General features: G+C 46.4%; 1 protein-coding gene across 1 annotated transcript in view; it reads right to left on the bottom strand.

Annotated features, from left to right (window-relative positions):
* Positions 1-208: 208 nt before the first annotated feature.
* LOC119432742 (uncharacterized) overlaps positions 209-27,769 on the bottom strand; it is a 142,743-nt gene continuing 115,182 nt past the window's right edge. The window contains 3 exon segments of the mRNA XM_049658565.1: positions 209-4,999; positions 25,705-25,897; positions 25,899-25,934. Of these exon segments, the coding sequence (XP_049514522.1) occupies positions 4,767-4,999; positions 25,705-25,897; positions 25,899-25,934 (462 nt within the window). The 3' untranslated portion in view covers positions 209-4,766.

Raw genomic sequence — 27,769 nt, 5'->3', positions numbered from 1 at the left:
CAAGTATATCTAACCTGAATGGTTAAGGCATTTCGCTTAAGTAACCGCGCACAAGTTGTTCTCTTGTGAGAGCGTTTCCTCACGCTCGCTTTCAGACGCGTTGAGCACAAAGACGTCTTCGTGATAACATTCCAGAGGCAGACGAAACAAATAAGAAGGATAAGAATAACAGATACGTCAGGAAGAAAAACACTAGATGCAAACAACATTGCCACAGTCTGAAGTGTTTATTTAGGAAACATTCACCGTCATCCACACCCTTGCCGGGAGAAAAAAAAAGAAACAAGGAAAAAACACATCTGCCGACCCCTTTGAGAGCTTTTCGCCCAGGCGGTTTCTCAATACTACCAGTATACCGCCAGCCCAAGTGCTACAGTTTTGTTGTTCTTGATGGCTCTATAGAGAGAGAAAGGAACGGTACATATTGCTCTTTCGCTGGCGCGACGACGAGTTTTGGAGTATACAGTGCGTCTGGACGGAGTCGTTTGCGAGTATTCTTTGTATTCCTGCCATGCGGCCTTCCCCACATTCAAATACACCTTCCTCGGGCGCAGACAGGGCGCTGAAAACACCCGGAGGCTCTGGCGGTGGGACATCGACTAAAGGAGCGTCGCGAAAACAGACGGAGCCAATTCGGTCGAAAGCCCACGTGCCTTCCTGCTCCGTGGCTTCATGTCACGTCGCGGTGTGTCTTCAACGCTGGAGCAGCGCGGGCATACGTTAAAAGTGCAAGTCGCAAACCCCGGAGGCTTGGCGGGCATTTCACACGTCAAGGTCCCTCAGCCGCGCCAAGGAACGTTACCTTGTATTCGGGTCAGCACGCTCTGTCTAACCTCCTCTTACAATGGGCGTCCCACGTTTTTACTTCTTCGTTTTTTTTTTCTGCCCAGCCTGAGCTTTTTCGAGTACAAGTGGCAACTAACGTCGCTGGCGTCAGAGCTGTCGAGACGGTCTTGTGGTGTTGGCTGGAACTGGTTTAGAAAGCCGTAAAGCACAAACCTGCGCACAAGAATCAACCTGACAAGACTGCTAGAGTAAGTTAAAGTGATTTGGACAATCACAACAAAGAAGACATGATACAATGACGTGAAACGCATGAAATACTGCAAACACAGTGAAACTGACAGACAGGCAAAGAAATTGCAAAGTATTGGCAACCGCTGTCACCAACAGTGCCTCTATTAAAGCTACCTTCTGCTTGTTTTCTGGAAGTAGGTTTTTTTTCTTGCCAGTAAACCGTCTGATGGGCACTGAAGGTCAAAACTGACAGTCAATATGTATTTTTTTATAACAGTGCCGGTTGCGTCAAAGCTAAAACGGTTGTCTCCTGTGCAAGACGACATTGATCCTACGGCGGGTTCAAGCAAGCGTCTTGAACAACGTTCTGTGTGTTACTGGCAAGATGGTGCAACTAATGTTCGTCATCGCTGACGTCGAAATTTTTCTCAGTGTACCTAAAACGCGGGATCACTGAACAGACTGTCAGTTTCTATAGACCTACTGGTACAAAAAAAAATCAATTTTGAACTCCTAATGAATGAAACAATGTGGTGATGATCTTTGCGGTGACACTGTATACGAGGGTTCTCTTGAAACTCGAATGACAATACTAACAAAGTGACCCCATGCCAATGACGAAATGTCGTTGGTTACCTTTGTTCACACTTTTAACGCGTACCCACTGCGCAAGCTTGTGGGAACGCGCGTTCGATAATCAAAGGCCATACAGCGTTTGATGACTTTCCCACAATACACATGCTTTGAAGACGTCTGCGCTAATATGCGTTGTCATGAAAAGTCTACCTGATGATGATCTGTGCCAGTGAAGCGCCAACCTTTGCTGATGAAGTTACTGTGGTACGACGAAGCAGGCAGGCTTGTTTTGAGCGTGTGAGCGAAGCGCTCAGAAGTAAGCTTGCGCGGCCTACCGTAGGCCATCGGTTTGAGACTTAATTTGATCAAGTACTGCAAGGTCGCCATCATTTATCGCCTTGGTAGCCGTAAAAGTAAACTGAAGCTGTGTCCCATTGCATAAGTTGGCCATTCTCTCAGCACAACAACATTGTGCAGCACGCCATTTATAAACCGCATTCAAGCTTCTGAAAGCCTGTACAAATCGAAACACGCAATGTAAACACGAATGGTCGGATTTGAGATAACATAACTGTGGGCACAGTGAGCATTGCGAACCTTAGCATTTCATCCACCTAGCCGAGAAGCCACAGAATAGGTGGAAGTCCTTTCACGAGCGAGTGAAAGGTGCAACCACTAGGTTGATTCCGCCACAGTGCAACCTATAGCAAGGCCCGTTATAGAATTTCGCACGCGTTGCGTGCCTAATCACGATCTCACGGTGGCATACGGTTGTGACTGATTCTAGTACATGAGCCTACAGGCAAACAAGACTTGCATGTATAAGCTCCCTAGAGTCTAGGCCCGACGGGCGCTTCCACGCGTGCACGCTGGTAGTCATGCTTCTATAGCTATCGCTCCTTTTTCTACCATTAATCCCCCTTCGACCTGTGTGGGGTAACAAATCGAACGCACGTCAGGTTGACTCTCTCCCACTATATGTCTTTCTCTTCCTCTGCTTTCCGAGACAATTCTGTGAGTGTATAATCGGTGTTATAAGCACGGCCGCAGTGGATCCCAAGGATCGATGCAAGACACTACGTCGGTGCTGGCGACGCTCTTTTGACAAAGTGGCGAGCCCACTGGAATGGCACGGTTGTTCAAGTATCTTCGTGTAAGCCACGCTCACTAAAAGCGGGCCGAATCATACAATTGCACAAATAGCGTTCCCTGCTCAAGGGAGTAACAGCCTCGGAATCATCTAATGTTGCTCGCGCCGGTACATGCGCCTAATGACGACGCGAATGGCTCGTTCACAAAAACGCCGATGAATCCACCGACGGCACTTATTGCGACATATGTATGCTGGTAAAGCTGTACTGGCAGAGCGCATAATATGGCCTGTTCCTTTCGCGCACAAGCATGACGTCGCCCAAGCTGCACCGAATCGCATTGCAAGCAGCTAGTCTGCGCCGCTGTATTGCGCGGCATGTTTCGCTGTCAGTGAGACTCCACCCGTTATTTCGCAAGCACAATCAACGATTCGGCCTTTGGTGTGAATCCTGCTTAAACGGCATTCAATGTGTCATTACTGAGATCACCGCGGATCATGGCCAGGCATGCACGAGTCAGGTCTATCTGTCTCCCGCCCGCGATGCTAGGTCCCCTGCATGATTCAAAAGAACCACTGTTTCTGTACTCCGCTTACACCCGACTGCACTTTTGACAGATTCACGGATCGTCCCTCCGTTACCGTACCACAGCTTTTTTTTTTTCCGAATCATGGCACTGTGACTAACTTGGTGACAGGTTACACATTTGGTGACAGGTTGGACATTCGTTCTCCGGAAGCGACATCTGTTGCACATTTGGAACAAATGGACGGAGGCCCGCCTTCCTCCAGTTTGCCATCGCGGTGACGGGTGTGCGTACAGCTGTGCCGGAATGCCAGGCCGGGCTGCCGTAATTGCCTGCAATCTACACACGAGCTAGACCAGACGAGGTCAGAATCCCAGAATAGTGGTAGTATTGTGGTTGCTTTACTTTTACATAACTAAGAAAGGATATCACTGAGTCTATGCTGCTACCAGGTTTTTCTGGCAGTCATCCAAGGACGTGGTAAGGCAAAGGTGATTCCAAAGCCGTTGCTCTCGCTGCATGAACTGAGAAATGCAATTAAATTACACTTGACTACAAGCATGTAAAACCCTACCTCGGTAACTCTAGATAATAAAAGGGCTGCATTACGAGATTAAAAAAAATGTTTTCTTATGCCGGGCGTTCCTAGTTTGAGCTAGTTCCCATTACCAAAGCGATCAATTTATTATGAGAGAAAAATTGAGAGGCTGGCCTGAATAACGCCCTTTATATCAAGGTGCGTTAAAAGAAAGCGCCACGTAGAAGTTTCCAAGAAAGTGTCAATACTGATATTCCACGAGATAACTTAATCAACAGTTAGCGCTTACGGCTGCCCTGGCTGGATATTTCATGTCGAAGGCTATGACGTGCAATAATAATTGTCTGACCCCGTATAGGCTCACTCGTGCCTGTAGCAATGCAAGTAGATAAAACATTTGGTCTCTCCCATTGATGAGATAGTGAAGTTACGAAAACACCGGTGATCCGCACCGAGCTATAGGAACATGCTATGCTCGCTCAAGTGCAATGAGTTGCCAACTCCTCCCGCCTTAAGCGCCTTCGTATTGCGAAAAATTCACCGGTTCAGAACGAGGGCACAGATGACCGGAAGGAGCAGTCAAAACATGAAAGTTGCACAAGCAGCGCCTCACAGCAATCTGTGATCGGGTTCACAATGTCGTTCATAAGCAAGAACGAATGATGCTTAAGAATTGACAGCGGCCAATCTTCAAAGGAAACGTGGTGACAGCGAAAGTGGCATCAAACTTGTCATTCGCTAGATGAAAAACAGGAAATATAGCTAGGGCATTTTGATGGTATGACTCGGCGCAAACGTTTTCCATCGCGACAGCGGCCCAGCGACAGAAATTCTTGTCGTATAGCGGGAAAGACTTGCCATATATACAGAAGTTGTCGCAAACTAAAAGCTCTGTGAACCCGTTCCCTGACTCAGTGAGCATCACGGCAAAAGCCCTTGATGAATACGGCAAACGCCAGTGGCATTCCGGCGACAGAAGCGCCAAAAGGGCGCGAGCGCGTGGCCGCGAACGGGTGCCTCAATAGGGCGCCGAGCATGCAAAATCCGTGGAGCCCTCGACGCTGTTGTCGTAGCAGATGGGCTCGTCCGTGGCGTGACCCTTGCGCCTGCGCAGGGCGAACACGAGGCAGGTGCCGAAGCCGAACACCTCCAGAAAGAGCGCCAGGCCGCCGATGACAGCCGACGCGGTCGGCTCGAAGCACATCACGCCCAGCTGCTCGGCGATCAGGTCCTCCATGCTGGCAGGCCGACCTGTCAAGTTTCGTTCGGAAGAAAAAAAAAAAAAACAAGGAAAACAAACTGAGAGATGACACTATCGTAAGTACACGCTGCGAGCCGGGGCGGCCTTTAGAACAACGGCCGTCCCGTGGTTGGGTACCCAGCGTTGGGTAACCAATCAGACGCCATGGGGCGGCAAAATAAACGAAAGGAACTCATTCATGGTCGCTCACAAAATATATATTTCGCTTAAGGCTGACTGGGACTCAGACTCACAAGGCTATTTCAAAAGTGGCGCAAATTAACACACATACACAGAACACTCAATCAATCAATCAATCAATCAATCAATCAATCAATCAATCGATGGCTTTTATTTTATTTTCACCTTGAAAAAGAGGAGACGGGACTCGAATTAAGTAGACAGGCGCTCAACCTTTCTATACTTCGTCTGTGTATGTGTGTTAAATTGCGCCCCTCTTCTAATAGCTATGCTTCACCAACTAGCCCAACGAGCAGGTGCTCCTATCAGATTCACACCCCTAGCACTCACTAGAGCCCACTCAGACTATGACTCAAGGGTCGGTCTGAGTCAGAATGAGTCGACTCATGAATAAGTTGCAGACGTGTTGAATGAGTGAGTTTTCCGGCCTTTGTCAGACGCTTGTCTGGCTAGTATTCGTGTCATTCTACCTTTATTTTCATTCTCTCTGTGCATTTGGAATTGACCGCACGCTACGCTCAACGCAGCATGTCCTGACCGTCCAATTCCTGTGAGGTAAGCAAGAGGTGAGAAGGAGAGGGAAAAACAGAGGGAAAGACAGAGAGGTCAGCCTGTGTAGATACCGGCTGGCTACCTTGTGCTGTGAAAAAAAGGGATTAATTAAATGTAGATAAGAGAGAAGACATGAAAAATACGGGTAACACATGTGTACATTGCACATAAACGCGATGCAGCGAGCTACATACAGCCCTTATAGAGCCTATCACAGAGTCCGCACGTCCTAAAGCGTAAGGGAGCAAAGCGTTTGTGCCTTTCTTTGTTCAGCACGGTCTGCACAAGCGTCCGAGGATTCTCTCGGGGAAATCGCTCAGACAGCATGCATATCAAACACCGCCCTGTACGACATGGAAACCTAACGAATGAGATACTTGCATGTCGCAACTGCAACCGTGAAGGCGAGTACTCGGTAAGGCATGTCACAACTTCGCTGACCACCGAGCGGAGTGTGCCTCTCACCGAAACAAACTACCACTTCCAGTTCTCTAAAACCTTCAACACGATGGAAAAAAAACTACATAAACATCCCGAAAGTTCTCCCAGAGGGACACCGACTTATGGGACGCATTGTTGTGACATAGTCCTCTCCTGCGCTTCGTATTTCTTAAGCAAGCGTTCATCGCAGACGCACAAAAAAGTACCGCTACATTCTTGCGCTAAGCAAAAAAAAAAAAAAAAAGAGAAATAAGAGAAAAAGTGAGAAAAAAAGAAAGAGAGAGAGAGAAAGAGAAAGAGCACGAATGTGGTTTAGCAACTCCTTAGTAACTCCTCCCGCCACGGCGACGGTAAATAAGACAGAAAAAAAAAAAAAAAAAAAAAAGATGCGTGCATCTTTTAGAAGGCGCAAGAAAAATTCAGCGAACCGTTCTAAGTGTTTCATTCGGGGCAGCGTCTCCTTCAAGCGCCTTCAATTTCGCTTTGAGTTTTGTTCGCACTCGCCCTCCAAGCTGCGAACGTAAGCCTCGGTTATTCAAGCCGCACCATTTCTCTTTTGCCACGGAATAACGTTGCGTGGGAAGCTCGAAAAAAAAAATAATTCAAGCGAAGAGAGAGCAGAGAAAGAGCTAGATGAAGAAGGATGGTCGAGTGCCTTCGGCGGGTCTGCCGACGCAACCTTGCCGTTCCCAGAGGAGCGTCTGGCCTATCTTTCGCACCACTAGCTCTGCTTCAACCAGAGAACTTGTCACGCGCAGACGGTGGACAGTGTTCCCAAGGGCTTGGGAACCGAAACAAGAAGCGCTAAGAGTTTGGCCACTTTTCTTCGTCGGTCATGTGCCCGAGACGTGTCCCCAACGAGTGCCGGAAGACGCGAACATAACGAAAAGGCACTTCAACGTTGGTCAGGATAAAATCCCCGCGTTAAACACGTCGGCAAGGCAGCCGTTACAAAGGTTACACAGATTAAAGGCATCGAATACAGAATGTCCTTTTTTTGTTGTTGTTGTAGTTGAGCCATTAAAAAGCAGCGAAATGGGAAAACGATGGAAAGATGAAAGTACCCGTAGCTTTCTTCTTCTTCTTCTTTTTTTTACCGCATTGCTTATGAAGCCTAGCGCCGTGGAAGGGCCTATCGCTAGGAACCTGGAGCCGAATTCACAAAGGATTTTGTTCGTACGAACTTTTTTCGATTGGTCGGCGGCAGGGGTGGAAACAGGCTCCATCGTTTTGGCGCAGGGCTGAGAGCAGCAAATTGACCGTCTTGGAGCAGCTTTGGAGCAGCAAATATGCTGTTTTGGGGCAGCATCGCAACAACAAATTTGTAGTTTTGTAGCAGAGAAAGTGAGTTTTGGAGCGGGTCACTATCCTAAGAACGTTTAAATTGGCAAACTTTTGCTTTCAACAAATACAAACGTTAAGAGAGAAAGCTTTATGTGCCAAGGTGAAGTTTCTGTGGAACATTCTATGCTCTTCTTGCTAAGCAACCTAAAAATGAAATCTGATCAATCTGCAACTGTAGAGAACTGTAACGGTAGTACAAGTTTTAGTAACAATCAGGACGAAAGCACAACACAATAGCAAAAATGATCTATGAGCATAAGACGCATGAAATACACAGCTAAAACCGGTACTTGCACTTGACCATAAAGAAAAGTACAAAGCAGCTCTACAAGTAGCACAACTAAATCACATGGGATGTAAACCTAGTTTGTACCTAATCAACAAATAACTGGATAAAAAAACACTGCCACACCACACTAGCACTGTGGCCACAGTTTTTTGTTTGTCATACTTTATATGCCAGCTATGTGTCAGTCTAATGAACAAGTCTAACTTAACATGTATTCTCTAAACATGACAAATCTACCTATGAGTCAAATATAACGCATCTGATTAACTGCATAAATATTACAAGTTGAAAATTGTACTTTCACGTACAAGGCACTATAAGTAGCCAATAAATTTAAATGCCAACATAAGATATGGGCAAGCACAGCTGGCTACTGAGTCCCACGATCATTGTGGCATAAAACACCCACATTTAAAACGTCACAGCTCACAACGCAACATCACAATAAGAATGTGAGAATGTGGAAAGTAATACAGTCACCGTCCGATTTTTCGGACTCGCTAGAGGCCGCGAAATCGTCCGAAAAATCGGGCAGTCCGAAACAATGAATGCATGCCTTTTACTGCCTCGAAGGGCTCAAATCGCCAGAGGCGCGTCCGAAAAAGCTCTGAAAGCCTGCAAGTACACTTATTAGGCATATCGGTGCTCGTATTGACAGGAGACGACGGGTGCAAACGTGTGTGATTAAGGAATACATACTGTGTCCCGTGGCAATTGCCCCTTCCCACTCTTGTTATGCTTCACCGCAATACTTCGCGTATGCTTCACTGGGCAACATTGTTGCATTGAGGCGACGCTGACTTTCGGGAACCGGTATTATGCAACGTGCCGTGCTTTCCGAGCTTCGATGCCCATAGCGAGGATTACAAAGGTGCTGTCGGTACAATTGCTGACAGCGGCGAATTATTTCAATGAAAAAATTGGCACCGAACGGCCAGAAACTTAACAGCGAACGTCGACGTAGCTAGGCCTAGCGTTGCCGCGGTGGTATACGCTACGGCTGCCAGCGGATCTGCGTACGAGAGCGCCGGTTAGAGGCGGCGAGATAATCAAAATGGCGGCGGTGGTGGCTTTTATTAATTGCGTTTCGGAACTTCGGTCACGGCACGAAATACGGAAAATCGGACGGCGAAGGGTTCTTGCGTCTGAAATTTAAGACGTACTTATACATTGACTCTATATATAGGGTACGTGGTGGTGCCGCGAAGCCGTCCGAATTATCGGGCATGTCGGACATGGAGGCACCGCTTGGAAGGAGTTTCGGCGCAATAATGCGTTTTGGAGCAGGATGGGGCAGGAAAAGCGGATTGGCGCAGCACTTGCACTCCTGGTCGGCGGCGGCCTTGCCTAATGATATGTTTGGTGTCCCTATTGCACTGTTCTTGTTGTGACGAACTTTACAAGCGGAAGAACTTCTCGTGAACACGGGCCCTGAAGAATAAACAAGCAAATAACGGAGCTGAAAGACAAGCATTGTTGAGAAGGACTACGAGACGGTTGCGTAGTTGGGGCTTAGCAACGTTATTGCTGCTGCTGTTGCGTCAAAACATAGCAACGTTAGGTGCACGTAACATGTAGCGAGTTCATCGATATCTCTCGCAGTGCGCCATGTACCAACAAAAGAAGCCTGTTTTCGCAATGCTTCCGGGAAAGACTTGAATACTTTATAGACTAACAGCGAACGCGAGAGCAAACCGATTTGCGCAACCTCGTCTAGAAGAAACTGCATGGATAAGAAAGGGGGAGGTTTAACCCAACGCAGTAGCTCATCCGAATTGGCCGAAGCAGAACAGATAATAATAATATGATGATGATGCAGTAGTTCGGTTAATCTGTATGATAATGACGAAGACGAACAGGCTTGCAGTTCTATTCAATACCTCACAGTTGTGGGGCAATCAATGTAGATGATGATGAAGACGGGGTATTTTTGTCGCTGATCTCCTGCGCAAAAAAAAAAAAGAAAAGAAAAAGGAAAGCAGCGTCTGCTTTTGAGGTCACGTACCTAGTTTTGTTGCGAAATGAAAAATCCGCATATATATTTTTTATTTATTTAGTATCTATAAGAGGCGTTTAGGTAAGGATGCAGTATATAAATTTCAAATGTAATTGCATTGCAAGCGGCTATGCGCTTAACAAGCTACGAGAAAGACGCATTATAATACACTGACCTTGCCCCTTCGTCACGTGCGCCAACCTATTTTGGTCGATTAATGTATTGGTCATTTGCTTGATGCAGGTGGAAGTATTGGATACTCTCGTCGCAGACTTTTCCGTAGTACTCGACATAACGACATAAGCCATTTCGTCATTCATATGAAACCATAAAAAGGAACGGTAACGACAAAGTTTGGCGACGAAATGTGGCCGTGGAATGCGGCAATTACTAGAACTAAAACAATGACACCTAACGTTCTTTCCAAAATTGAATTTATTTAGCAATTAAAGAAGACGCGCCCTGGCATTCAGGTTTGTATCGTTGTACGAACGACAGCTTAAGGTTCGGTGCAGCAACTGCACATCGATATAATCCCTCTTTTTGTTTTCTTTTTTCACCCGGTAAAAAAAAAAGTTATACATCCTCCATCGGATCGACGACCCGAATAAATTATGTTTGCAATAAGTCCATTCCCTAGTGGTAGATTTACCGTTGATAACTACGAATGCACTGAAATCTTTAATTATGTATAGATGACCAGCTGGTGTGGTAGTAGTAGTAGTAGTACGTTAGGCAGTGGCGTTTTGCCATGGCTCCCTCGCGTGCAAATCATGTTTCTTTTCGTATTTTTCTCTTCCTGGCCTAATATCCGCAAACATGTAAAATAAACGCGAGTTAAATCTTTCGTCTTCGAGCGTCTACAATCCTTCGGCACGCTTCGACATCGATCGCCAGAGAGCGTCGGAGGTTCCGGACACCGACCTGGCAGATAGAGCTGCCGGGCGCCCAGGAGGAAACCATACCATCTCTCCTGGAATCCAATAGTTTCGAAACTAAGCAGTAGGGTTTCTAAAGCGACTCGAAATCTTGACCACATCACCTACAAATGCCATCACGGTTCGTTATACGGCAATCCCCATAATGGAAGCCTCGCTTAGAAGTATCTTTCAACCGGCTGAAGGTAATTCCTCGCTCTCCTTCAATCGTTTCTGACAGCGGCCTTGCCATCGCATCTACACCGTGTGCCTCAAGACAAGGAAGGATGCGCGCTAGCGTTACTGACACGGTCGTCCTCCAAACCTTCACGGAAGACGCAGACACGGGAGGCGGTTTTCTTGCGGGAGGAACGAATGGGAATAAAGATTGAAATTGGCAAAAGAAAAAAGGGAGAGACGGTCAGAGAAAGAGTTCGCCGAATCGCTCCAAGAAAAAAATACTGAAGGACTTCAGAAGAAACCCAACCGTTGAGGCCCTTACTACACGTGGAGGATCCTTATTCCGAGGGCCATCAATTTTTACGAGACGGGGCGAAGGACGAAAGGGAAACGAGTGCCTGGGCGTGCGGCCGGGTGGGGGTGGGGGGGGGGGGGGGGGGGGCGATGCGAACGGTTGGAAACTGGTACGCATAGAAAAGAAACGGTCGCCGTAAATAACAAGAGGTGGACGAAAGCTAGACACGGGTCGGACGGCGGACTGCTCGTTTAACTCAGGAGCATCGCGAAGCCGGGCGGGCTTTATTCTTTTCTCTGCCGCGAGCTTCCGGAGATGAGGAAGAGGAAAAGAACAAGTACGAAAAGAAGGAAAGGGGAAAAAAATTGCAATGACGCTTTCGCCGAGACTCCGGCCTCTGGAGACCCCCGGGAGTGTACTATATTCTTTCGGCCAAGTTGCCTCATCTCGAAGCAACCAGCGCTCTCGGGAAAGCATGCATCCGTCTTGCCTTCTTTTTCCTGTTTTTCGGGCGTTCTGGTCAAGGTGTATAAAGATTGCGAGAAGGTGTGGCCATTGGTCAAGTACACACGCACACAAAAAAAAAAAATAATATGAAAGTTTGACTGCCACCAGTTGAAAGAGAAATCAAGGGATGAAAGACATTTCTGCGTCGAGTTGCCTCATCTTGAGGCAGAAGCGGCCTTTAAGTGTATACCTATATATATATATATATATATATTTCTTCTACGTTTTTTACTGCAGCCTACACGCAGCAGCCCATGGATAGAAAAACTTCGAAAAGCCGTTGTCCGTTGGGCGAAGACAAAGGGAAGCTTGACCGCCACCGAAAGGAGGGAAACGACGGATGAAAAACGTTCGGATCGCACGGGGTAGCTATCTCGAATGCCAGTTCGGCCTCGTATAGAGTATATATGGAGACAATCGATGCGGTGTGGGGTGTGCGCTGGGCTTTTCCCCCCCTCGAGATTGAGTCGTAGCTGCGGCCTCTTTAAAGGAGTGCGCGCCCTGTGAGATGCTGAAAAAAAAAAAAAAAACGCCGAGCGCGTTTCTTCTGGCTCGAGGTTTCTTTCTCTCGACGCATCACACATATGTCGTTGTTATTCCCGAATCGAAGTGCACGTTCGTGGAACCCGCGGCTGTAAAAAACCGAGAGCGGAAGCACTGTCACCATGCAAAGTCCCCCCCCCCCCCCCGGGAATCATTTCGCGTCGTGGGGCTCCAGGCTCGCGCTCGACTTTGGCTTGACCGAGCACTGCGTAGCTATAGCATGCCTTGTCCTCGTTGGTTATACGCGGCTGTCCGACTCAACACCGCCACCTGCGCCTCAGTACCGGCGCTCAAAGGTCTTTGCGACATGCTTCGAACGTTGAGCTGCCACATCTGCGGTGGTTATACTCGTTATATGCAGCTGCTGCATGCACAATGACAACCAGCGGGGGAAAAAAAAAAGGAACACTTTGAACGGCCAGATTTCGCGGTGACCACTCTGACGGCTATGCGCGCCGGCTCGTGGACTGTACGTTTTATGATCGACTGCTGTGGAAGCGGGGCCTGCGTCGCTTAATTCGTTCATTCCAGCGTACCACGTGACAACCCGCTTGTTTGTTTTACAACGGTATACAAACGGCAAGGTAGGCTACATTAGAGAAAACTATTTTAGGACACAGTTAAAAGAATTACCGTTGCTTGCACTGGAGGCGCAATACTAAAGAAACAGCGGAGCTGATGGGCATCTAGCTAGTCCTGGCTTTTGGGCTAGGCTAAGTACTACCAAGTCATCCCTAGCATTTTCCGGAAATTACTGAGTATTGATCGATTATCGATTAGCTATTGATTGGCTATCGATTGGTTATCGCAAGGTATTGGCCACGTATCTGGGCTAGACTAAGCACTACCAAGTCATCCCCAGCATTTTCTGGAATTTAGTGATTGATGAACGATTATAGATTAGCTATTGATTGGCTATCGCCAAGGTATTGGCCAAGTATTTGGGCTAGGCTAAGCACTACCAAGTCATCCCCAGAACTTTCCGGAATTTATTGATTTATGACCGATCATCGATTAGCTATTGTTTGACTATCGGAAGGTATAGGCCACGTATTTGGGCTAGGCTAAGCACTACCAATTAAGTCATCCCTAGAATTTTCCGAAATTTATTTATTAATGATCGATTATCGATTAGCTATTGATTGACTATCGAAAGGTATTGGCGACGTATTTGGGCTAGGCTAAGCACTGCCAAGTCATCTCTAGCATTTCCCTGAAATTATTTATTATTGATCAATTATCGATAAGCTATTGATTTGCTATCGATGACTGATTAATCTTAAGTAGTCCCAACCATGCTTAGCTAGACATAGCCAGGCTCAGCTTCGCTAGTTCACAAGGGTATGTGTCATTGCCCTTGGACTCTTTGTGCACACCTCCAGGATCGGCCCACAGTTTTCTGTCTACGACAGACAGATTACGCTCGGCATAAACAGCTCCGCTGTTAAAACTTCACTCAGCCGATTTCGCCATATATCAGGTATATAGAAACACACACACGAAAGCCTCAAAAGCATAGTTAACATACCTGTGCACTGTAATATGACAGCGGCGCACACTTCGATCAGTCACCGCAGCGAGCAAGAACCGCGCGAACTTTATGGCTGCTCCCGCGTTTCGTTGTACATAAAAGGTCGAAATTACTAACGATACAAAGTACGCGAAGTGAGGTAGGCAGTGCAATTGGACGGCATACAAAAGTTACGAAGGGAGAGAGAAAAAGAAAAGAGAAGAAAAGGAAGGCAGGTGAACCTGGCGTTCATCTGGTTTATTATCCTACATTGTTAAAAAAATTTTGTCAAAAAAGAAACAGCTAGCTATGACAATTTTTGTAACATAAGTTTTCTGTTTTCTTCCGTTTTTGGTTAGCTGGTCTAATCTGTGATTTTACTACAATATTACTGTTCTTGCATAAGTTCAGAGAAAAACGTTTTGATAGTTTATTACATTAACGGAGTAATGCATGCGCGGAAAGGAAGAAAACGAATGAAGCAGGTGCAGAAAGCAATTCTAACCACGTGTGCTTCAAAATGTCTATATCCTTAGTGGACAGTGCAACTGAAAACCAGCTGACACAATCACCCACGTTTTTAAATATTATTACGATATCATCGAAAGATGCTCAAGAGACGAGCCGCCGCGAGAAAGACGATTAAGTGTGTCTGTGCTCTTGGTGCGAGCGAGTGTGGGCCTGGCTGTCTGGCTCCAGTGTAAAATGCCTGTAAATAGTCTCTTTCGTCTGTGTCCTTCCACACGTAACATTCTGGTGGAGGTCAGCGATCCCCGTCCTCGCCACGGAACTCCGAAGTGGTCGGTACATCGAGCTTGTCACCATGACCCCCGGTGACGAGACCGCCTCTGCATCGGCTTCGGCTCGTCCGCCTACTCCTATCGTCACGGTTGCCCAACATCGCGACCCTGGTGTGTTCTCTGGCCTCAAGAGACAGGACGTTGACGAATGGATCAAGCTCTATGAACACGCCAGTGCTAATAACAGGTGGGACCCAACGATTATGCTCGCCAATGTCATCTTTTATCTCGGCGGCACCCCACGCGTGTGGCACCAAACGCATGACGACGAGATAACCAGTTGGGACAGTTTCAAGGAAAAGCTACGGGAACTGTTCGGCGACCCCCACAGGGCGCAAGGTTGCCGCGAGAAAGGCTCTTGCATCGCGCGTTCAGACCTCTACAGAGCCGTACGTTTCATACATCCTCGATGTCTTGGCTCTATGCCGCAAAGCTGACGATACTATGTCTGAAGCAGACAAAGTGGCCCATGTGTTAAAAGGCATTGCCGACGACGCTTTCAATTTGCTTGTTTTTGGCAACGTCTCGACTATCGACGCCATAATGAAAGAATGCCGCCGCCTTGAACAAGCTAAGAGCCGCCGTATCATACCCCACATCACGCGCCTACCCAACACTGCTGCTACGTATTCTATACTTCCACACCTTCTCGCGTAAACGTTCTACTGTAGTCGAGAACTCGACGGAGTACCGTCTGCTCAATTAAACTCATTGTCAGGAAAAAAAGAAACAGGTCAGTGACCATAGTAAGAACAGAATGCTGTTTCTAGATCCGTAAGGATCCCTCGTTCGTAATTGAAAAACGTGATCGCGAACAAGTGATGCACGCGAATCTCGAAACGACGGCATTTTGCTTTGACTATGATCAATGGTCTGCTTCTTATCAACCATACTGCTGTGCTGGAGTAAAGTATCTGCATTGTTAAACAATTGCAAGCAGTCGCAGGTCACGCAGGTCTCACTCCTTCTAGTTTTTTCTTAAATTTATTATTCTTTATTTTTTTTTTCGCACGCGTGACTCTGGTGAGGGTTGTTTGGAACTATCTATTTGTGTCGTTTCAATACAAATGTCCCTGTTGCGAGTAGTGACGACGCGCACCCACTTCTTAATACTGTGGTTTGATTTGCCCCTAAGACACCGCGATGAATTCTTGTCGTTCCTCTGCAAGAATCCGTCTCTTGTTTTCCTTCAATAAAAAGCAACAACAACATCTAAAGACAGAAAGAAATAGAACAGTGCAAGCACAGCAATGAAGGGATTCATTACAATGCGGCTTCATTTTGCCGCAACAAACACAAATGCTTGAACAAAGCACGTATCATTTACGCCTTGCTTGCGCAGGTTCGTAGCCATGCACCGAAGCAGCGATTCATGAGCAGGAGCAGGCATATGTCAGCGGCTGCGTGCGTAAGAAAGGCTTAAACTTGCTCTCGCAAGTCTTTTCACTTGCAGTGTTTTCTTCTTTTTTTTTCTCTCTCTCTCTCTCTCAAATTTACGCTGGAAAACGAAAAGCGGAGGCTAGAATGAACAAAAGGCGGTACAGAAAGTATCAGCCAGCGAAACCGCGTTTCGGGTGACGACATTCATATTAACTCTGAGAGATGTCTCTTGGAACAACACCGTCTGGAGTCGTTCTTTACCGCTGCCGTCTGCTCTCGCACACGTCGTGCTAGAAGAGCGCGGAGGGGGGGGGGGGGCAGGAAGCGCAAGAACCACGAAATTCCTGCGCAAGCACGTCGTGCCGTTCTCCCACAAGACCTCGCCGGAGACGGCGTAACGGCGCGCGTCAGGAATGCCCCGTAGCGGTTTTATATTCACGAGAGACTTTCGCAACCAACTCCCTCTTGTGGAAGGAACAATACGCAACTAGAAGCCGCCGCAGAACTGACACCGCAGCGCAGAAGTACGCATGGCAAGTCGGCCTTTTTCTTTTAAATTTGTTTGTTTGTTTTTTTCGGCAGCTAAAAATGGGTGCAGCGCTGTTGCAGTCACAGTTTTCAACAGAACTTCCTAGAGGGATATATGACGCTGCGATCGTACCGTTTTGCAACGGGAACGGTGGCTAGTACGTGGATTTGTCTAAACTTGGTGCTTGCGGCTTCAAGCATTCTGGTAACGTTATTTGTTAAGCTTTATCTGTCTAAATTCCCCAGCATTCATAGTTTCTCTCTCCCAGAGAGGCAACTAGTCTCTGTCATCATACCTAACCTTTAAGAATTGTTGCATTTATAGGGAAATATTTCGTGCAAAATGATTAATTTGCAAAGTCACATAGCCGTTCGAAGTCAGAAGGACGAAGCTTAGGCAAATCGACGCCATCATTCCCATGCAGGCTCAACCTCCATGCTTGCAGCTCGCGCAGACACAAGCGCCAGAGTTCTCCGTAGTAACTGTTGTAGGAAACTGTACGGTTGAAGCGTGGCCTCTGAGATCACAGCTGCACTTTCTCGGAGGCTACGGTTGAAGCTATACGCAGGCATGATGTTCAAAAGCATGCCACAAAAGCGCTTCAGAAAACAATTGTCAAGTTTCGATCGAAGTTGAAGTTTACTCGAACAACGACAAGGAAACATTGTGCTATAGTAGCCTAAAAAAAAAAGGGGGGGGGGGGGGGGAATGCACGAAGGACTGCCAGCCTGTCTGTATATTCTAACGTGCCACGAAAAACAAAAGACACTATTAAAGAAGCGAAAGGACACTTACGATGAAAGATATGATTCGTAACACACACAAAGAAAGAAAATTATTATTTTTTCTTTTTTTTATGAGTCCGTTAATTTGGTTTCGAGTTAAAGTCAGTGTGGCTAGAATTCTTTCGAATAATTTTCTTTGATTCATTGATATTTGGCAGTTTACGCAAAACTTCATGGGATGATGAATTAAGAAGGACTGAATGCTGGGTTAACAGTGGTCGAACAAAGGATGCCTCGGGCTGGAGCGAAGGTTTAAAAAGGGGGATTTGTCGTGTTCGTCTTGCACCCTCACAAGGACAGTAAGCACAGTCTGTTTCGTGTTTATTTGACGTTTCATTTTTCACCACCGATTTCTATAGTTAGAAGGAAAGCCTGCAAGCCTGCAAACTTCTTCACGCAAATTTCAATGGAACGCACGTTATTTTATCGCAGCTGATGTTGCCTCGAGAGGTGTACTTTGAGAAATGCTTCAGAGGTGCTTTGAATAGTTTGAATGGGACGAAGATAAATGTACGGAGTTGGAATAGCACATATTGCGTAGAGCGCAAAATTTTAGCATAATTAGTTGTAGGTGAATAGAAACGCAGTACGATAAAATAGGAAAGCGTGGAGAGGCGAGATTACGAGATTAGTGTGTGCAGAAGTAGAGTGGCTTTGGTTGACAAGGGGAAACAGAGATTAGAGATTTCTTGGGACATGTGTAGACTTGCACGAGACTTAGATTTGGAAGTTGACGATTGCTATGAAAATAAATATTCGGGCATAGCTCATCTACGTAGACTATCCAAGTATGCGAATATCCAAAACGCGTCATGTATAAGACATGTTTGGGCCGCCGCGAAATCCGCACGAATTCCTTTGTATGACTTCCGAGACCGGCACACCTCCGAGATGCGTGGCGCGCCGGTGCGTGCGAACACTGAGAATTAGTCCCTCCTCGCCTGCGGGTATTCGTGGTGCAGGGCGCTTGAGCATCGGGGTGATTGTGTTTAAGAAACCCGTCTAACGAGGGTTCGATTCCGCCCAGCACCGTTAAAGTTTAAAGCAGTTTAGACTGGCACTGCCTTCGGGATCGCGGCACATGTTTAGGCTGCACTATCTTCAGGATCGGCCCACGAAAAGGGCTAGATAGGTTAGATAGCCGGAAAAAATTTTAAGCCAGTTCCACGCTTGTGAAATCTAATGGAACAGCTGAGCACTGCATGTGTGGGTGTATAGCGGGTCTCAATTTCTCTCTATAAGTGTTTCTCTTTCTTTCTCTCCCTCTGTGTCTCTCCCTCGCTCTAATTTTCTCTTTCTCTCGCCCAGATCAAGTTGTTACAATCGTCGGTACAACGCGATCATATGGTTCCCATAAATGCACGTTCTGCAAGCGTGGGTGTATAGCCTAGTGGCTCTGACGCTCGCCTTCGGACCGTGGGTACCCGAGCTCGAATCCCACCTCGCCAAGAAAGTTTATTTTGGTTTACTTATTTCTTTATTTCTATCGCTCTCTGTCTCTCTTTCTTTCTCTCTCCGCATCTCTTCTCCTCATTTCACACTCTCTCCACTTCGCTCGAAACTGCGAACACCATCGCTCCGTAGGGATCAACCTCGACCTTAAACAGCTCCGCCGTTAAAACTGGTCTGACCATGTAAACAATGCTATTCGCATTAAAAGTCAATTAAGCGTGTGCAAGCCTGCGTCTCACTGTGCATAAAAACTTGTCCGTCAAGTATTTCGTGTAGTTTACTGTTGGGACCTAGTTTTAGCATCGCCTCACTCTGTTCCTTGAGTGTGATTACATATGTTGTCACTGGCCACGAAGCAGGCCGCTAACATTTGAAACAGCTGTATAATTACGCACCGTATAATTTACATCATAAAGCGCACCATGAGCAAAACGCTCGCGAAGGAACTTGCACCATCACCATTTTTTCTTTTTTTTTTTCTTTTTGAGCGTTGTCTGCTCTCTGGGGCTGTGCGAACAGTAATCTTCGCGGCCGAGTCGAATACAAATGGAATGGTGCCAGAAGAGAATCTAATATGAAGTAATTTTACAATAAATTTCGAATAACGAACCGCCGTTTCCAGCATTAATGTAAAACGATATTAGTATCCTACTATACTCACAACGTTAGAAAGTTTCTGTCATTACACTATACGTTACGCAGCGCTGTTTCTTAAAAACACAAAAGCAGATGTTGTGTGAGTTCTCCGTGGACTGTCAATAAAACGCCTAAACATCCTGATGCCCTCTATCACAACAAAGGTGACGTCAGCTACATAGGCTAAGCAGTATAACGAGTTCTCTGTGGACTCTCAATCATCACCACCATCATCATCAGCCTATTTCTGGGTCCGCTGCAGGACGAAGGCATCTCCCTACAACCTCCAATTACCCCTGTCTTGCGCTAGCTGATTCCAATTTCCACCTGCTCAATACTCAATAGGGTGCCTTAAACTCTCAATAGTGTGCCTTAATATAGTGGCACCGTCTGTTTTGACAAGGTCGAGGCCGGCTAAAGCATCAACTGTGCTGCACGCCTTTAGTCAGGCAAAGCTGAAGGTATAGGAGTTTATCACGTGACGGTCCTTTTTTGGTATGCTGAAAGCGTTGATGCGGAGTGCTGCGGACTTCCACGCCAGTGAAAGGGGAGTCGCAATGCTCCAGCTGAATATCTCGAAAGCGGAGCGCATTCATTCTTCTTTGCATACCGAGATACGCCAACGGACCTGGAATGCAGAAGTGTTATTTCCGGCCCAGTCGCAGAAGCCAACGGATGCAGCGAGATGGGCTTTCCCGCACTGTAAAGTACCAAAAGGAGCTAAAAGCCAAAAGGATAAACGCTGGGCGGAGACATATGAGAGATGGGGAGAGTTATTTCGTTTAGAAAGCCGAACGGCTTTTTGGCAGCGTGCAGTCGCGCGCTCTTTACTTTAGGTTTAACTACGCGTGGGGGTTAACAGCGCTTTAGGGTTAACTGAAGTGAACATTCGGGTTGACTGCTTAGTTTAGGCTTAGCTGCGCTGGATTAAAGAGTCTTCCCGCAGCATATTCTTGCGAACACTTTCAGTGCACGAGCTTACGTAGCTTGGTCCTAAACATAACGATCTAAACTTTCCCAACCATGCAGTTTCGAGATATTTCAGCAGATAAAGTCAATTTCGAACCAAAATAAACATATAGTTCCGGTTTGGTCGACGCGAACGCGATCACTCTCGCTTCGCTCGCGCGTCGCGACTGTGCACATTCGCGTACACATTCTGCTCTGAAAAAAATACATATGGTTGAATAAACTACTGTTGGAGAGCAGTTATCATGCGTCTTCACGCCTGGTAAATGACAGGCTGAAGTGCTTGACTAGCTTCGTGAAACACCACAGTTGTTTTATACGTAAGTAATCACAATGAAACTCACCCTGAAGCCTTCATTCAATAATCTTATCTCACTACCCAAGCCAATGAAAGCCAGAGGGCGAATTAACATTTTTTATCTTTTCGATTATTTACGGGGGAGAGTTAAATTCACATTTGTATTCATATTTATAATAAACGGCAATGAAAAAATGGCTTAAGAAGTGAGAACGCAACCGAGGATGGTAGCTTGGGCGAACTAGTATTGCACATTAAACATGCAAAAGCGCGCTACGGAGAGGACACGAGAGAAGGAACAACAAACACGGCGCTACTAAGCAGCCGATCGAAGGAGAAAACTGCGTCCGCATTGTTGCCTGATTTTGTAGTCTCTGAGTCTGTCATCGTGTTAGTTCTTCCTTCCCTCTTTACTACCCTCTTTCCTATCTTCAACGCTTTATCTATCTCCCTTTTTCCGAAAAAAGTAGACAGGCGTTGTGTCCCTTATTCGTAGCAGTTTCCAGCTTGCTCGTTCCCTATTTCCATCGCTGTCCACACTCTGTCATATGAAATAATTATCTAGTAAATAAATATGGTACGTTCCACACGGCGCCACAACCAAATCAAGACAAGACTATCTCCTGTGTCTGCTTGTTATATTGTTCTCTTTTCCTCGGTACATACTCTGTTAGCCTTTGAATAAACGTCAGTTGGCAGTAAGGACACGTTTGTTGCACTTGTTGATTTGATGGTGATCTGTGCTTAGCGCGTTTTTGCAATTCCAATCTAGTCTTTTAGTTACGATGGTGACTGACCCACCCTGCATTTTCAGTGCTCTAGTTTGGCATAATATATGTGCAACATAGCTAGAGAAGGTAGGTACGGGGCGCTGCAAACATTCGCTTGGACAGTAAAAGTTTGGAGACCAGGTAATCAGCAAAAAAAAAGTTAAATTTCTTCAAACACGGCTCTGCAGCGTGGAATTTCCTCAATACACTGATTTGATCGAACACGCTGGCGTAGGCCGTACCACTTGATTTTAAGTGACATTCCTAAGCGGCGAAGGGCAAAAAAGTATTTTCACGGCACCATTAGTCTCCCAACTGTTGCTTGCGACGACTTTACATGCACAGTCTATGTCGAAATACCTGAAGCTACCCCCTCCCCTGAACTGTTCGTGCGGAAGGCGAAGCCCGTCAGGTTTCCTGGAGAGTGTGTGGTGCTGGGGTTATGCGAGCAGATCTTTCGCTTCTCGCAAAAACTTGGCAGTTTTCGCAACTAAACTTTCGTCGCGTCACGTGCCATATTGCCTGAAAGAATAGAAGCAGAGCTCAAGCTATCGTTGCCTAAAGACGTCTGAAAAAGGATATCATTTTGGTTCTGATCTCAGTTTATTCTTTGATGTTCTAGGCACCTACGGTGTCAAGTGCAGTTCAAAATACCCCCGAAGCAGCACAGTTGGAGGTGAAATTTTTGCACGCTACACTCTCGCTGAACGGCAGCAATTGAAGACACCGCCGAATAAACGAAGCTGTCAGTTTCCAGTGGGAAGCGTCGGTTTGCAGATTTCATCACTCTCTGCACGCGCAAAAGACGATGTACTTATTGTGCTATTGTGCCGGTAAAGTAAGTTTCGCCAGGCGCAAAACTAAGACATTTTCTTCAGAACGAATTTCGAAGACACGCCGACGTTAGGTTTATTCGCATATGTCTAAATCTTGACTCGTATTTTACTCACATACTCCCCACATTCGCAACGGTACTCGGGCGGTTTATTCTAAAATTTCCCACCGCAGGATACGCGGACAGCTCCATTTTCACACAACCGGACTTCCCAACGGCATCACAAACCGCGAAAAAAAAAAAAAAGGACGCCCCTCGGGGCAAGCTCCTGACAATAGCTTCGAATTTTAGCCTCGAAACCGGGGACTACGGTATTCGAATTCCCCCCTTCGGCTATCAGTCGTCGCAGTTGTATTTGTTTTCAGCATTCTTGACCAGAATGTCATAGGAGAAAGCCGAATTCGGTCCGCACGGCTGGTGGCGCGAAAACCCGTCTCTGAAGGGCATGAGAAACGGATAAGTACAAATTCGAAAAGCTGTGATTTTCACCATGGCCACATATATGCCGCCTCCAGCGCCACACACGCCCGCAAGCAACGACCGAATCAAACTGCTAAAAGCAAGCATTTTATCAAAGCTTGCCCTCAATACGCACTTCATTAACGATGATTTACTTTTAGACGACAAGAAAGGGAACCAACGGGTCCAATTTTTATTAATCATATCATAAGAAGCCAACAAACAATGACACCAACGACAACATAGGGGAAATTACTTGTACTTACTAATTGAATTAGAGAAATGATTAATTAATGAAAATGAAATGGATGAAAATAAGCGTCGCAGTTTCACCAGAAAGGCGAAGCATCAATTGCGATAGCAAATTAGTAGAGAGCTATACGGAGTAAGGATAGTAGTTTTATCAGCTGTATAAACTTGGACATGCAGCAGCACCAGCAACGCGCAGAACTGTTGTCGACGCCGTCGGCATTTTGCCCGCGTTCGCACCGAACGCGCGCGGCGTTGACGACTGTTGCCGGTGCCTCTGGGGGCGGCTCGGATATTTTCGACGAGATCAGAACGGGACATTCGTCAAGCAGCGTCGGAAGTCTTTACCACCTTCTCGGCTCGCAACGTTTTTATATAATTGCGCATTTGGTGCCGCCGCTAAACGTCGCCTCCCCTCCCTCCCTCCCTCCCTCCCTCCCGTCCGTCCGCCCACGGCCTTTCGCGCGACGGGAGAAGTCGCGTTTGCTCTCTATATATGGTGATTGTAAAGGAGGAAAGAGACGCTTAATTCTGCAGCCCTTCAGGGAGCACGGCGCAGAATGCGCGTTTGCTCTCCGCCGTGCGTTCGCTCACCTCACGTGAAAGCGCGCGTCCGTCGCGCGCTTTCACTCGCACATACAGCTAGCATACGGCGCGCGGCGACGATTTTATCAACGTTTACGTTATACAGAACCTCGCGGCGACGGCGACAGCGACGCCGACGGCAGAAATCCGCTTTGAGTGTACATATAACTGCTATCGCAATAAAACCACTGGCCGCAGGTGGGGAACGATCCCACGTCTTCGCATAACGCGTGCGATGCTCTTACCATTGAGCTACCACGGCGCCGCGGTAGCTCAATGTTGTGGTAGCTCAATTGGTGTCATTCTTTGTTGGTTTCTTATGATTTTAGACGACAAGTAACACATAATTTGTAGATTACAGTGACTTTTCCAGTGACTTCGTTGTGGCCTATTTCGCTCGCTTCAGTAACTTCTCTGAAGAAATAGGCTCGAAGCAAGTTTACTGACAAAAGTTTATTCTCTAGTTATATGGCGACTTGTGCTGCCAGGAAAAAGCGACACAGATACTAACACTATTCCATTCTTGTACACTTTTTTTATCTGGTGCAGCCCAATGCTTCGACAAGTTTAAAATATTTTTTTTTTTGCGAACTGAACATATATTTCGCGAAACTTGACGCAGCATTTGTAAAGACGAGTTCAAATTCGTAAACTTCACGAGAAAATTCGGGAGAGTTGTCAGGCATACGGATTCCTGATTGGCTGAAAGGATCCCTAGCCTTCGCTGCATTGCTAGAGTTGGTATTCCTTCCTTGCTGAATACAAAGGCCAGATGGTGCAAAGCAGAAGTGCACCTTGTCTCAGACAATGAGTAGAGAATAAAAATGTTTTATACTAAAAAAGCCGTCGCTGATGCTGAGAAGTACATATAGTCTCAATGCCTTCAGGTAAAGAACTGCTCTCGAAGTCGTGTTCAGGAGGAATCGCGTAATATTTTATATGCGCGTCTCGTATTGCTGGCAGACGTGTCTTTTCTGTGCTTTGTTCCTGCCTTCGAGTTCTAAGAGTGCATGTCCCCTTGGATTCTGAACAGCTTCTGCATTATTTGTTTCGTAGAAAAGTAGTTCTTACAGGCGAACAATGCTGATATATTCTGTGCATGAAATTTATATGGCTATAAAGCAGAATCGAAATGGCTTCTTTGTCTCCGGATACTCAAAGTCAGAAAGAAGCATGTGCGAGTTTCTGGTTATGTGGCCATTACAAGAAATCACGATGATTTTATTATCTTCATCAATCAGTCAAATCAAACAAAAGGAGCTTTTATTTCTCTACGAGAAATATAGGGGTGACGGATAGAAAGCCGCAAACTGCAAAAATAAAATTGACTGATGGGTGGTAACAATGGTTCGTTGCGTGATAGAGAAGTTTAGGAAGAACATACACACATGAACAGATCAATGAAAAAAAAAAGAACATCATCTCTGCTTAGGTAGCCCCACCAAGCAATTCGCATGAGAATTGCACCCACTCAAAACACGTACATATGCTCTTGGTCCCGTTGGTTATGGTTCAAGTTCAAAGCAACTTTTCCTTCATCATCAGCTCATTCATTATCGCCTAGAAGCATAGAAAGCCATCTTTCTCGTGTATAAATTATAAATGACCTAGCAAATACCAACGAAACCCACCAAACAGCCCAATGACAACTATCTTTTTCCTTACCTTCTCTGTAGAAACGCGGTTGATGAGGCTGTGTGTTTTACCACGTGGAGACTATATTTCTTTAAGATACGGCTACATCCGAATTTGGTGCTTCGGCATGTAAGCTACCTTTTAAGCTCCGTGTAGCTTGAAAAGCTGCGTCACTCGAATCGTTGTGCTGTTTAAGTAAACGCTTTCTGTTTTGTTATCTAGTTATTGTCGTAAGTTTGAAAATTCTACAGCATCTACGGCGCTTATCATCACATCTTAGATGCGCACAAGTGTTCCTGCTCTTCTTGCGATCCGCCGGCCTCTGTGAACGCCTATAGTGGCAATGTCCTCCTAGTTCTTTTTTTGTTCTTTTTTATATATCATTTTCTACTCTTTTTCTAGTCCCCCTTTCCCTCACCGCAGTGGAGGGTAACAAACCGGACGCTCTCACTTTGTTAACATCACCCGCCTTATTTCCTCTGTTTCCACCTCTCTAATTTCACTGCAATGATTTAAGGTATAATCACTCAGAACAGGTTCTCCTTTGGGAGTATCGTACCGGAAGTCGTCGGTGCCGTGACCGGAAACGCGTAGCTGATGTCCTGCGTCTGCTGGCCCACACCGAATTCTGCGGCCACCACGGACAGCTTCTTGGTGAGCGTGCTGCGGCGCAGCTCATCCTCGGGCAGCGGCACCCCGTCAGCGGTGCTCCTCCGGCGGCGGCGTCCGAAGGACGTCACCGTTTCGATGTCAGTCTTCGCGCCGGCCCGTGGGGATCTGACACAGCACCTGGTGGCCGTTCGAGAAAGCACAACAATGACGTCACGATGAGGTGCTCACACACCACCAAAGACACGTCAATCACGACGCGCTGTGAACGGAGGCAAACGTCACATACATTTAGACGAGCAGATTCAATGGAAGCCGTACTTCGCAATCGGTTTTGTGAGAACCATGGATATATAGAAGTACTCCCCTTCAAGGAAAATTTTTGGTAAAGGTGCTCAGCTTTCTTTCGTATCACTTGAATGCGCCTAAATGAAAGGTAGAAATACTTGTGTCATGATCCCCCTTTCTCACATTATTATTATCATCATCATCACTGACCAACCATATCCTTGGCCCTGCAATGAGTCCTCCGTCAAGTCTCTTTCGACTGCTTCTGCACTGCCAGCATCCCACATATGACGTCACGACGCCCTCATAGATGTAGATGCCTAACTTGGCTTCTTAATCAGCCCAATGGAACTCTCACCGTAAACAATTTTGTCAGCATGTCTTTTCCAGGGCCATGACGGCATTTTGTCAGCATGTCTTTTCCAGAGCCATGACGGCGTTCTATTCACAAAGCATATCGTCCATGAGCATTGGGAGTCATTGGCCGACATCCTTTAGTATATTGTTTGATGCGTTCTATTGAAGACAGTCTATCGTACGTCATTAAACGGTGCCCGTTCTTACTAAATGTTGTAGCATCATATGGACATTGCCAGGCCAGAATATCCTAACCGAACAGACTACCTCATTCGATCTCTCATTACCGCGCATAAATAGACCGTGCCCGTTCATAGGACATGCCTTGGCGTAATATTGACTATGTGAACCCAACGTCGCCTAACCAAAGTCACAACTTCATCGTCATTTCAAATCGTATACAGAAGTAAATGTTTCATACACAGTCATTGGCGTCATACCGAAACCTGCGATACCAAGCAAGCCCGCCTTCTTTCCCTGAACGTACACAACTCTTAGACGTTGTATGCATATAACTTGTAACGTGTAACCTATTGCTAAACGGAGGACCCTCACCCCTAAATACCAGCAGGAGACTACGTCAAACTGTGCCATAATTTATGACCTCTAGGATATCGGTGCCCGTTTAGGCGCCAGGAATCAATAACCGCGAGCTAAAGCCTTTACATACACGCAAAAAAAGAAGAAAAAAAGAAAAGTTCAAGATACGTTGAAATCATAAGGCGGGGCGGGGCAACAACATATGACAGCAAGAAAAAAAAAAGGGGGGGAGGGGGGCAGAGAACTAACGGGCGCTATTTCAGAGCTATACTTAAGAGGGCTCTTATGCATGAATTTGAAGGGAAAAAAACCTGGTCCTCTTACGCAAATCACCCGTCATTTGCAGACCCGAGAATAGACACGTGTTGTTACTTGGTTTTTGACCACGGTTTCGGAGTTTCATGCCTCATTACAACATAGTCTGTTTCTCCACCATTTTTTAATCCCTTTTTTTTCACATCGCTGGAGTGGCCCCATAATCTGTTTAACGAATACTGCGCAGCTTTGTGGAAGCTAGCTCTGACCTTACTTCATCAGAAGACCGAATTTCAATGAGCTATACTGATGCATTATATATATACATATAGATATATATTCGTGCGCATCGTGCACACAATGCAAATTTCAAAACATCCTAGTGAGTACAGGCTTTGTCTCAAAGGGAGGCTCACCCCTCGATTTGAGACAAGGCCTTTACTCAGAGCTTGTTAACTAGCGCCACGCACAATGCCCCCCCCCCCCCCCCCCCGCCACTCCCCCTACCCCCCCAAAAAAAATGCAATGGCACGTATGTGACATACAAAAGGGTGTTAAAAATTGAAAAAGACATT

This window comes from Dermacentor silvarum, chromosome 11 (assembly GCF_013339745.2).
Source record: "Dermacentor silvarum isolate Dsil-2018 chromosome 11, BIME_Dsil_1.4, whole genome shotgun sequence".
Lineage (NCBI taxonomy): Eukaryota > Metazoa > Arthropoda > Arachnida > Ixodida > Ixodidae > Dermacentor > Dermacentor silvarum.
This window is presented reverse-complemented; position numbering and strand designations above follow the sequence as displayed.